We start from the raw sequence: 13,027 nt of genomic DNA on the forward strand, positions 1-13,027 counted from the left end.
AATCATGTACGATAAAATAATAAAACAAAAAGAACGAATCGAAAAGAATTTTGCTTTTTATTAATTTAGGCGTTTGTTTTGGGACCTCAAAACCATCCCCACTTTTCTCATTAATTGTAAGCAGATTTGTGACAATCATAGTGCGCATGCGCACACACCACAACAAACCTCTTCCTGCGCGTGCGCAACTAATGCATGTGCGGCGTCCTTTAATTTTCTGAACAGCAAGCGAACTGCGAAGTGCTTGACGAAAAGCTCGGATTTCTGCTGTTTTAAACGTAAGTTAAAGGAAATATGTGGCTCATTATAATAACTGGTTTTCAAGGCAATAATGTGGGTAGGAAATAAACGTATTTAAAAGTATGTTTTTGTAGAGGAATTATCTTCAAAACGCCACACACGACAAAGGAATTTTGTTAGAACTGTCGAATGCCTGTGATGTGTGGGGTTCTGATGTGTCACACGTGTTTTGTATGTCATTATGGGGAGGTGTAATGAAACTAATGGGCGGGCGTATATTTCCGACACATTGTGCGGGATTAACTGAAGTGAAAAAAAAATTGTGGAAAAATTAATAAGGCCCTTATTAAGGGGAAGTCGATTCGGGAAAAGAATGAAGTGTGTTCATGCAAAATGGTGGTTGTGTATCAGCTATGTCGAGGACAATTGAAGGAGTCAAAATATCAATTTTGAAAATGTAAATTGAACTTAAATTAATTTTGTTGAAATCTTGGACATGTTGGAAATATTTCTCAGAAAATTCATGTTTTTTTTCTCCCAACTTTATTGCAATGGCTGAAAAAGGATTTCCAAAATAAGCCATGTTAATATTTTGCTCATCATTAATATGCATTCATCCATGCGCCAACTCGCCGGTCACCTTGGCAACCATATGCAAACCTGTCTCAGTGTCTGCCTGATATTACAACGCATGTAACTGCAAACAGTTTTCCCCACTGTATTGTAATTTGCTGTAAATGTCCGAATGCATAAACACGTAATGGCGTGCACACACATGGGTTTGTTAACCCAATTTCTATCCCCCAATCGTTGTGCGCCCGAGACTTCGATAAGGCTTTTTAACCCTTTTTAACTGTCAGAATTTTGTTCAGAAATAATGACGCAAACTATTAATGAATGTGTTCCCTTTTCAGCTAAGAACACAATATCACGATGCCTGCGGCTGAACATGACATCCCCACCAAGATCTTCCTTGGAAATCTGTCCTTCGAAACAGATGAGGATAAACTCCGGGACGTTTTTTCCAAAATGGGTCCCATTGATCAGGGTAAGTACAAGACCGGCAGTTGAAACCTCTGTCGATGGTAGGAGATTTTCTTAGAAATGGAACAGAATTAACTTAATTCATGTTTTGAAACTTGAACCTAACGATCCCCAACCCGCCAAACTCCCAACACCAGGGTTTGTTGGGATCTGCTAGGATGTGCACTATTTAACTGATTTTGCTTTACGTGGGATTAGGCATACCAAAACAGAGTCCAACTGTTATGTACACAGTTTACCATATGGTGTTGGTGTTGGGATTTGCAAGAATGAGGAAGGATCCTAATAAATTCCCCTAGGGAGTCGAGGTTAATTCAGCTTTTGGTAGGCCCCTAAAACCTTAATACAGTGTTTTGGTTGGCCCAAAACATTGAAAATAAGTTGATCAGAATTTTTTTTGTGGGGGGGGGGGGCTTTTTTTTTGGGGGGGGGGGGGGGGGTTTGGGGGGGGGACATTTTTTGTGGGGGGGGGGAGGGACATTTTTTGTGGGGGGGGGAGGGACATTTTTTGTGGGGGGAGGGAATCTTAGGTTATCCCCTAACTTAAAAAAATATTCCACCTCTAGCGTACTAGGATTCTGGCCTGGAACGCCAAGTTAACCTGCTTCATTATTGTTTCAATTTTTTTTTATTTTTCCGATGCAGTTTTATTGATGAGAGACAAGGAGAGTGGTTTGTCTCGTGGTTTCGGATTCATCACTTACCAAAACCCTAGTGATGCAAAAGATGCAGTCAGCCGGATGAAAGAAACTGTAAGTTGCGAATAAAAAAAAGACATAAGGACTTGATTGACTTTAACTGCAACCCTATGGAGTACCGAAGTGTGACATCATTTAGAACCAGTAAGTGTAGTGCAAACAAATGGAGTACGCGCGCGTGTTGGTTCACGGGCTGAATCAAGCGCTAATGTCTTTCACACACATTTCGGTACTCCATTGGTATTGCATGTTGCTTGTCGTGTTTACTTGCGTAAAGATTTAGCAATTAACAGAGGGTTTAAGTTAAGGCAAGAAAAAGTCGCCTATGTATGGGACCCAGGCTCAGATTCCGCCCATGCCGTTACACCTGTCGGCTTTTGTCTCACATTTGATTGGCCGTGATTGGTCCAAAACATCGTGGGGATGGGGCTTAACGGATCGGTCAATTCAACTCTCTAAAATTACTTTTCAGGAACTTGATGGGAAGTTCATCAAGGTGGACATGGCTCTCAAGGGCATTAAGCAGCAGACATTGGCAGGGAGGGGAGGCCCCAGCCCGCGTGGCATGGACAGAGGAAGGGGTGGATTCAGGTGAGTCACAATTACAGTCCGAAGTAAATCACAAGTCCATGACAGTAAATTGTGAGTAAATCCCAAATCTGGTCACATCTGGAGACCCCTCCTCTCAGGACCCCCAGGGCGGGGAGGCGGTCCCCCATCCCGCGGAGGTCCCCCTAGCCGCGGAGGTCCCCAAGCCGTGGGGGACCCCTAGGGAGGGGAGCCCCAGGAGGTCACAAGTAAATCACTAGTCACTTAGTGGTCACAGATAGCAGGATAAACAATAAGATAGAATGCATTTGTCACAGTTCATTTGAATTGCTTGTGACTTGACGTGGGATTGGACGGCTTGTGGGTTATGACGTTTGTTACTTTGAAAATAAATGCTTTTCATTATGTTGCTGTTTTGTTTTGGTCCAAAGGGCGAGGCTATTTTCCTCTGGGTCGCTGAGAATAAAAAATGTCCTCAATGGATGCTTTTATGTCTTGATAGATGCTGATTTTTTTTTGATTTTTTTTGTTTTTAGGGGCAGAGGTGGGCCACCAGGCCGTGGACGTGGCTTTGAATCCTCCATGGAACGACCCCTCCTCTCAGGACCCCCAGGGCGGGGAGGCGGTCCCCCATCCCGCGGAGGTCCCCCATCCCGCGGAGGTCCCCCTAGCCGCGGAGGTCCCCCAAGCCGTGGGGGACCCCTAGGGAGGGGCGCCCCAGGGAGGGGTGGCCCTGTGGGTCGAGGGGGCCCACCAACCAGAGGTGGCCCTCCGTCATCCCGTGGTGGATACCCATCGAGGGGCGGCGGGCCTGGCCACCATGCTGACAGTCCGTCGTCCAGGGATGACTTTCAGTCTGTGGCTAGGGCCTGCCCACCAAGGGGTGGAAAAGGTACCAACTAAATCATATCTCAGACTGGTATTTCAGAGCCATTCTAGTTAATAATGAAAGCAGATTTATATACTAATTCCATAGACGAAACCCTGGAGACATTTCAAACAACTTGCCACAATTGATCTGAACCTGTGTAGCAGCTCTGAATAGTATACAAATAATGAATGTTCATGAGTGCAATGGTAAGAATAATTTCACGAGGTGACAGATGGAATGGAACTACGAAATTATTCCTTCCATTGCACGAATGTGAAACATTCATTATTTGTTTTATACAACACCTGAATAAATCCTCATCATCTGATTGGTCAGAACTGCTCTAAGTGTGACTGTGCACTGGAACTTCTGTTTTTACCGTGCGGCCGTTTCGTGCATTGGAACAAATACTTTAATGACACGTCATCAACGACCCACCAATCAGCTGACGGGCATTTATTCAGGTGTATAATCTCAAATGGCAACTTGACCTGCTTGACCTGGTTGATTTATACTGATCCTTGTGTTGCAGGCATACGTCAAAGTGCGAATGTCTCCTACAAAAATTAAAACTGCTACCTCTCCAGTTGAGGTTATCAAAACCCATTTATTTGAAAGATCGGAATTATATGTTAACATTATATTTCACCTTGCTTTCCCCACCAAATGTAAAAGAAGTGTTCTCTCGTTGCAAACAAGAGAAAGACTTAAAGTTGTATATAATATTTGTAATTTTCTCAGAGCCACTGCTGTCTGCTCCGCCTACGAGTGCCATGGGCGACTACAGACCTCGTGGCTATGACAGAGGATTTGAAAGAGAACCAGAACCACGTAGAGGTAAGGAGAGCAATTTCTTTTTGTTCGTCGTGATTGTACGTTTAATTGTAATACCATGTCGTATTGTGTTTCTTGTGTTGTGTTATGTGTACATGTATTTATTACTCGCTACCCTAAATCCACAGAAATCCAACATCTATGACTTACAATTGGACTTGATTTCCGAACATTGTGGATGTACAACAAAATATGAAGTTGGTTGTCTAGTGGTGGGAAAACTCAGGTTGTCCAAAAACAAATTTTCAAACCAAATAACAGCTATCCGATTTCACCGGAAGTTCGCATTCAGCTCACAGTCATGCCAACAAAATGTGACGAGTGAGGTGCGGCAATGGAATGCCGTTCATGATTTGGTATATTTTGCAGGATTGAATGCATTTTACCAAAACACTTGAAAACTGTGATGTTGCAAAAAAAGGGTAGGAACTCTCTGATCAGTCAAATGAGCAGGCTATTCATGAATCAAGAAGTCCACTAGCGAGTGAATGCAGTCACAATCACAGACCATGGAGCAAATTGGGGGATATTCCAGTTGTTTTCTTTAGCTTCTGTCGCCCAAAAAATGGAACACCTGACTTGTTTAAGGTTGGTTTCGAATATCCGGTTTCCAAAATCCAAACAGAATACTGAAGTTCAAACCACATTTAAAAAATCTTTATTTTTATCTCACCACTATTTAATGCACATTGTTGGATTTTGGTGGATGTAGGATGGTTCCAAGTAGAGCTGGATTAAATGCCACTGATTAAATGTAAAGTGTTATAAAAACATTGTTCGAGCGTTTGAACATGTTTGGTCCTGCTGCAAGCAAGTTGTATTTCGTGAAGGAAAGTTCCAAAATAAAACTTCTTAAGGAAATGTTGAGACGATCTCTTGAAGCCAATAGGTTGTTACAGTGTTAGTTTTTTTCTGACGCCTTTTTGTAGAGCCTTTACGTGCGAGTCGAGGTGGTCCCTATGCCCCCGTGCCTGAGTATGGTATGTAAGCAAAACGATTTGTGGAAATCACCTCTGTGTGTTTTGATCACAATGATTGATTTCTAAAATATGATTTCAAAATATCTGATTTTAATTTCAAGCATTTTTCAAACACAAATCTCTACTTCTTGCAGCAGTTTTTGTGTCTGTCAAACTTCCAACTGTTTGAATTTACCTAACCCTAAATCTCAATCTCAATCTGATAAAATGTAACATTTGGTTTTGTATGATTTTCATGGAATTGGGACCACAAAATCCATCCACTCTCACTTTGCATGAGGTTTGAAGTCCGAGTTTTAAAGGGAATATACAACATTTGCAAACATCGAAAAATAAAACTACCAAGTTTTTGCGAAATACCTTAATAGGATGTTGGTAAATGACAGTCTAAAGCATCCTGTAAAATTATGGCACCTGGTATACTGTCATTTTCAAGAAAAGTGGTATTTTTGTATCAATTTCCAACGCTGATCGGCCGATCAGCGTTGGAAACAACTGGCTTTTTTTCAAATACTGGCCCCAATTGACCATTGCACTTGTTTACAATCGATTACAAACCCATGAACGGGTACGAGCCAGCTAGACTGGTTCCCTGACCTTACAATTCCCCAATGTATGTAAACTGCTCTGTTTCTTCTTATATGGAGTCAGGGAACCAGACTACAGGAAAATGATCGTTTTTCTTGGTTTTTATAGCATTTTCGAGCCCAAAACCTCAAAACAGTCAGTGTAACTATATTTGCTATATATTTCCAACCCCCAATTCCATCCATATCTGAAAATTACAGCAAAAGCAAATGATGTATATTCCCTTTAAGTACACAGAATGTTTTATTAGTTTACAACTACTTCTGCACAGCGTTGGTTTCTAGCAGATTCAGGCGGATTTCTAAATAACTTGGGAGTTGTGGTTCATTAACCCTAACCCTTCAAAATCCTTTGAAATCCACCAGAATTTTTTTTTATTTCAGAGGTTTTGCTGGAAGGAGGAAGAAAAGAGCCTAGCCATTTTAACTTTAAAAGTGTGAAAGTCGAAGAACTGAAAGTTCTCCACTTGATTTCTGCATAGTGGTAGATTTTGAAGGATGTGGGAATTTTTCGAAGAAGATTGCGTTTAGAGTTTGGGTTTACCCTTACCCCTCTGGGCCCTTATAGCTAGGAACCATCCTCAATCCAAATTCTCCAAAAAAATCCTCTGACAGTCCTGCCTCTCAAAATGCATTCAGCCTCAATCCTTCAAAATCATTCTTTTCTTCAAGCACCATTCATCCCCAATCCTCCAAAATCAACCGGTACTGAATGTGCATTCATCCTCAATCCTCCACACTCCTCCCGGGTTAGGGTTAATAGATTGAGCCTTGTTTTCAGATCATGCTCCTCGTTCAGCGTATGATGCAGAGGAGCCAATTGCCGAGCCTCGTCGCAGGGCCTACCCAGAAGAGGAATACGGAGCAGGTACAGGCATCACGTCAATTCTTTCCAAACCATTTATTTGATTTAATATTCAGATTAGCATATCAGATCATGTCGATATGAGCATATTGGTAAATTATTGGTTCGGCCAAAAAGTATTAACGTTGCCAGTATATTCTGTCTATTATAAGCCAAATTCACTGAATTTGTAATCCTGATTCCTTGTTGTTGGATTCTGTAACATTCAGCAGTTGCCAAGAAAAAAACCCCAATAGGGGTTAAGATTTACTAAATGTGTTGCGAAGTAGTATTTCTTGAGATGGGTTTTATTTACCGATGCACCATGGCGGTCTTGACTTATTCTTACTTCGATTCTAATTTGTAGCTCCAGCATCAGCCAGGCCATCTCGCAGTGGCTACGATGAGGTAGCACCAGACCCCTACGCCCGTGAGCGCTACCCCCCAGCAAGAGAGGAGCCCCCACGCAGAGCTTATCCTGAGAGGGACGGGTATGAAATTTAGTGATTTGTTGGGGTCTAACATCATCCGTAATTTTTCCAAGATCCTTAAAGATCATATGGAAGGTTTTAGAGGATTGAATATTTGAATACTGTTATTAAAAAATGAATTTGAAAAAAAGGAAAGATTAACTAACATCTGAGAAATATTCCCTAAAGGAATATTCATAAAATTAAATAAAAGTTTTCAAGTTAAAGACTCATCCTTCATGATGTGTCCTTCTTTCTTCCAGTTATGCCAGTCGCGAGTCTCGTGATCCCTACGCCCCGCCCGCCAGGGATTCCTACAGCACTGCCGCAGCCTCCCGGCCGTCCTACGACTACAGCTTGCCGGCCAGCCGCGACGCCCCGGCCGCACAGCGCGATTACACGCCAGCCACGGCACGCACTGCCAGCCGCTTTGAAGAGGAGCGCGGGGCCCCGCCACCAGCGCGGGCGTACGAGAGAGCGCCACCAAGGGAGTACGGGGATCGGGCCGAGGCAGGCTACAGCAGGGAATACGAACGTAAGTGGTTGTCAGTCGAGACGGGGTTACTCTACTAATTATCATTTAGGAGGTTATGTTTTCATCGGCGTTGGTTAGCTTGTTGGTTGCTTGGTTGGTTGGTTTGTCTGTTAACACGATAACTCAAAAAGTTATGGACGGATTTGCATGAAAAAAAATTCAGGGGTGGTCCTTGCTACAAGTACAACTCCATTAGATTTTGGAAGTGATCCGGATCTGGGTCTGGATCCAGGATTTTTTTTTTAAGGGGGGTTCATCATTTATGCGAGTATTTCCTTTGGGTGTACTGACAATATGGCAGGGAATTATCTAGCCTTGGTGGATGTTTGCGCTCTCTGAGTGCTTTCTTGTTTCAAACTAAACGATTGAGGAATTGTTCATATCAATGTGCTGCTTGGATTGTATTGATTATTTGTTGATTGATTGCTTATTGATTGTTTAATTGATTGCTCACTTGATTTGGTTAACAGGTGAAGCAGCACCTAGTCGTTCATCAGCCTATGCTGAGCAGTACCCCAGATCTCAAGCCAGGGCCTCTGAGCGTGACTATGCAGGTAATGTATTCCATACATCTATATCATGTCAGACAAAATCTTTTAATCTACTACGTTGCTAATTTTGGATGGAACTTAAACTAAATCTTGATTAACATCACCCCGACGCACAATTCCATCTTATGAAGAACTAAATCTTTGACGGAAAAAAATCAGTGAAATTGATGGCTTTTTTTTGGCTTCACAGCTGAAGAGTCTTAGCATAAACGGGTTCACTGCCTTTCTTGGTATGTTGCCAAGCCGTGAAAAAGCAAAATACTGGTTTTTAATGTTTTATTCACGGTTGAGTTTGCAATTCGCACACATCAATCCTCCAATTCCATTACAGAGCAGAAACTGGAGGTCTTTGCAATGAAAATTATCTAATTCCTTTTTTTTTTTTTTGGCGAGCATCGCATAAGTACACATGAGGAAGTGTAGAAATAACTCGTCAGAATTGGCAATCGGTCATAGTGAAATATTTGGATAAATTAGTTAAATGCACCTGCTACATATCTAAAGTTACAAAGGAACTTGAATCAAATACATGTACTTTAACAGGCATGCTGCCTTTCCTCGAAGTAGCATTGAAAACAAAACACTTATTGGAGTACAATGTAGTGATTTTCCTTCTCGTGTTCGGACAGCCCCGTTGCTTGGGTGTTTTTTCCCCTTTTGCTGGGGTTGAAATATTGAATACCTAAATATTTTCTGTTAAAATTGAAACATTCTCGTGGTTAAGCTGCACGCTGAATATGAAATGTTTGTTTTTACCTGAGTATGAAGCATACACAAAATGTAAATTGTTCCCCATGTTGGCATAAAGTGTTTATGATAACAGAAGTATTTGAAATTCAAATATCTGAACTCAAGATTTGAATTGAAAATGATAGATTCAATGGGAATAGAAAGGAAAATTAAAAAAAATCTTTCCGTGTGATTTTCTGTATTAGCTAAAAAAAAATCTGAAAATAATCACTCAATTCTGGCTAAATACATACAGACTATTATATGGTTATACAAAAATTTATGTCCATTTCAACAGCTCATATCATGTGAAATTTGAGGTAAAGAGCAAAAATATTTTTTTCCCATTACTCACGTTTCTTGAATGCTCGGATAAACCTCCTGCCTGACAAAATACAGATTGCCCAGTATAAAAACTTTTAAAAAAATGTGTTGAAAAAATTTAATTCAAAGTATTGAATTGCCAGATTGCTTCATCGAAACAAAAAAATAAACCAAACAAGTAAAACAAAAATTACATAAATATATCAAAAGATTGAGATGAAATGAATGTTTATTTGACAAAATAGTTAACTGGCAGCTGTTGCTTGTGTAATGAAAATATTACACACCATGGAAGTATGAAAGACTCAAATGCTAACAAGTTACATAAGGGGGGGGGAGGGATAGAAATATATTGGCATCGCTGATCTACGAATAACCACTGAAACCCTGGTTATTTGTTAACCGATATTTGCAGTTTCAAAACCAAATTGTGTTGAAGTACCAATATAAGCTGCAAAGTCTTGAACTTCTGTATGCCACACATTGTTTTTTTTTTAATTGTAAAATCAAGTGCAATTTGACATTTTGTTCATATTATAATGACTCTCTTTGTCCCCAAAATACAGGAGCTTCCAGTGCGGCCCCTCGCTATGACCCATACCCCGCCCGCGATTCATTTGCCGACGCCCGCCCCGCCCGCCCAGCCGAGAAATCCCCTTACGGGGCGCGTGACTCATATGGCTCGCCCTCCTCTGCTGGAGGCCGCGGGGCGTACCCCGCTGAGCGTGCTTCCCGCCCCTTGGATCGTAACGGTGGTGGGGTAGCACCGGCCGCACGGGCCCCACCTACCTCCCGCCCCCCACCCCCAAGCAGGGGTTACGAACGCTACTAAAAATTTGGCCCACTCTGAGAAAAAAAAAGTGAAGCCAGAGATCTGCAGAGAAACAAAAGATTTAAGTGTATGTAAATAAAGGCCAAATTTGAATTACCTCAAAGTTAAAGTTCAAACAGGTGAAAAGTTCAAACTGGCCAAAGACGCACAGAAATACAAATGAGCAAGTGTTTATAGGAAAGGCCAAGTTGGAAAAGACCTGAAGTTTAAAATTCTCAGTGTTGACTTTTTAAACATTTTTTTTTAGTTGACTTGTTAAAGTTTTATAGTGTTGGAAGAAAATTAGTAGAAAATGTGAAAATGTATTTTTAATGCTTGTTTTATAATTTGTTTCTACTTTAAAATGTACACGTGTAAAATATCTTTTAATGGCTTGAACAACGCAAAATGATGACAAAAATCATGATTCCTTTTAATTTTTTTAAAGATCGGTGTGTTCATAATACATGTATTCAACCAAAACATAAAAATCACCGGAAAAGACTCAGTTGTACAAATTTGGCTTTAAATTCTGTTAGTGTTAAAACATAAACGAGAAATCATTTCAGAATGTACAAGTGTACACACTACACCTTAATTGTAAAAGTCTGTGTGTCAAAAAAATCTGTGAATAATTAAGGGGGAAGATATCGAAGCATTTGAGCAGGTATGTACACCTCTTCACCTGCTTGAAGACCTTTGCCAAAAAGTAATTTCTACCTAATCATGTATCTTCATATTCATGAACCCGCCACGGTTTGCGATTGTCAAATTACACAATAGCAGCAAGGTATTGCAAATTAAAATTCTCCAATCAATCGCATCATCGACATGAAGGCCTGTAGAGAAGGCTATCTACATGTACATGTACTTCTACAAACCAAGTCATAAAATGGTGTTGAAATTACTGTTTGATACATTTTTCCCTTTAATGTGGCTACTTACTCCAAAAACAAGAGCTAGGTGTTTTTCTTCTTCGTGTGATTTTGAAGTTGGTTGGTGATATATTTTAGTCAAAAGTAAGCAACCTGCTGTTTCTGACAGTTACCCCCACCCCCAGTAACATCGCCAGTTCGTTTCTTAGGCCATATTGTTGAGGTACATGTAATGAGTCGGTGATTATTACAAAAAGGTGTGAAAAGTGTTTGGGAATTTTTGTAATTGATGAGACCAAGAATGTTCCAAAGTCGACCAGGAGGGATGTATCAATCTGGATTAAACAAAATACTTAAAAGCTTTTCGTGAAAGAAAAGGTTCAAATATTTATTAAAACGTCAAACATGTTTTTAAAAATCTGCACGAAAACTGCAACATTACCTGTCGCGACAGGAGATACGCCAGAATTACGCGGAACATGGAAAATATAACAACATCCAAGGTCAGAGCAATTTGAAAAACATGTACATGTACAATGCACACCGTTCACGTTTGTCCAACCTTTGCATCTGTCAAGTCCATTAAATTGAAATAATGACTTCATTTGTTTCAAGTTCATTTTGTTTAAAATGAAAAAAAATACCAAAGTGTACATACAATCGGTTATCTTGATTAATTAAACCACCCCCGTAGAAAAATTATATCCACTAAAGAGTTTTACCATTTCGCTGCTCAATTTAAAATGCGAAATCGTTTCAAAGATTATGCTGTAAATGCGTGCTCAGGAAAGATAATTGCGCTCGTCATCGCATAAATACACATATACATGTATACATTTCCATGGAAATGCTGTTACCTATAAAATACAAAGTATGTAATTAGAACTTGTTAACCAGATTTGATACGTCCCTGTATGTTTTGTTGAGAAATTTCATTTAAATGTCCGCTAGGTATTGTCGCTATTAAAAAGATAGAATTGTTGTAATTATTCTGATGAATGTAACAAAAAGCACATGTGTGTTTCCATGTGCGGTACAGTAACGCTTACCCCCTTGAGTGATTCACCTTCCTCACTCTTGTAAAATCATACACCATATGGTAAACTCTACACCCAAACTGTTTGGCTCTGATTATGGGTGGTATGCGTAAAGAATCAGTTTACCAGTGCAACAGATTCCAACAAAAAGTGCAGTTAGATTTTGAAGGGTTGGCCGTGGTTAGGGTTAAGTAACATACATGTAGTGGATAAAAAAAAAAGCTCAGCGGAAACAATCCAACTGCTGTCAATGTAAAATGAACTGTTGCTAGTGCAGGTAAATACAATCATTTATTACACGAATCATGTTCAACTACTACTAGTCCAAATCTGACCGAACCGTTGAATGGCGAACGTTCATTTACAATGATCATTCGTCATCTTGCAGTATTATGCCCCCATGATAGATGAAGATGACCTCAATAGGAGCAGGTGTATTTAAAAAGTGTTTGAAGTCCGTCTGCTGTTGTCCTCGGATCAACTCATTTCCCCCTCGTTTTTCGCTTCGTCATTCAAAATTGAAAAACACTGTATAAAGTCTTGTAAAGATTGGAGTTTCCTCCTTTTTTGTGTATTACTGTCACGTTGCATGCCTGATCACATCGTTATCAAATGAAGTCTGAGGGGCTTTTGAATCTGTAAAGCCAGGACAATTAGTGCCAGAAATCTCGCTGTTAAAGTAGCCTAAAAAGAAACAAGCACAAACTTGCCCAGCCCTTTGAGCTATGTGAATTGAAGTGAAATGTTCACTGATAAAAATAAGTAGCATTTAGCAAAATCGTACCCATTCAAATGGGCCTACCAGTACATGTACATGTATAGACTTTTCCGAATACAGAATATTTTGCTGCAGGGCAGGCGACGCACGAATTCGTCAGGCCAGACATGTCAACGGACAAGGTATGAAACATCACAAATGGATCTGAAATGAAATGAAATGAAATATTGTCGTGGAAGGTTCGTTATCACAGAAGCAGCTTTGTTTGCTATGTGAAAATTCGGTTCGCATCACCCAAAGGAAAAACCGCATTGAGCAGAATTAACAGGT

The 13,027-nt window shown here is 40.4% G+C and overlaps 1 protein-coding gene across 2 annotated transcripts; it reads left to right on the forward strand.

Moving 5' to 3' along the window:
* Window positions 1-178: 178 nt before the first annotated feature.
* Window positions 179-12,670, forward strand: LOC119723490 (RNA-binding motif protein, X chromosome-like). Of its 2 annotated transcripts, XM_038194169.1 has the most exons (12): window positions 179-278; window positions 1,155-1,288; window positions 1,930-2,036; window positions 2,455-2,573; window positions 3,068-3,423; window positions 4,144-4,239; window positions 5,166-5,216; window positions 6,585-6,671; window positions 7,015-7,138; window positions 7,381-7,652; window positions 8,123-8,206; window positions 9,823-12,670. In XM_038194169.1, the coding sequence occupies exons 2-12, from the start codon at window positions 1,174-1,176 to the stop codon at window positions 10,086-10,088; spliced, it is 1,677 nt and encodes a 558-aa protein (XP_038050097.1). In that variant the 5' UTR covers window positions 179-278; window positions 1,155-1,173; the 3' UTR covers window positions 10,089-12,670. The 2 variants fall into 2 exon arrangements, with proteins under 2 accessions (XP_038050097.1, XP_038050098.1); XM_038194170.1 differs by lacking the exon at window positions 5,166-5,216.
* The last annotated feature ends 357 nt before the right edge of the window (window positions 12,671-13,027 follow it).

Source organism: Patiria miniata, unplaced genomic scaffold (assembly GCF_015706575.1).
Source record: "Patiria miniata isolate m_02_andy unplaced genomic scaffold, ASM1570657v1 HiC_scaffold_17, whole genome shotgun sequence".
Classification (NCBI taxonomy): Eukaryota; Metazoa; Echinodermata; class Asteroidea; order Valvatida; family Asterinidae; genus Patiria; species Patiria miniata.

Bases quoted from the DNA above. Each gene is read 5' to 3' on its own strand.
- LOC119723490 (XM_038194169.1), top strand. From the start codon at position 1,174: ATGCCTGCGGCTGAACATGACATCCCCACCAAGATCTTCCTTGGAAAT. The intron at 4,240-5,165 runs GTAAGGAGAGCA...GCCTTTTTGTAG, and splicing joins AGAACCAGAACCACGTAGAG to AGCCTTTACGTGCGAGTCGA. The intron at 5,217-6,584 runs GTATGTAAGCAA...CCTTGTTTTCAG, and splicing joins TGCCCCCGTGCCTGAGTATG to ATCATGCTCCTCGTTCAGCG.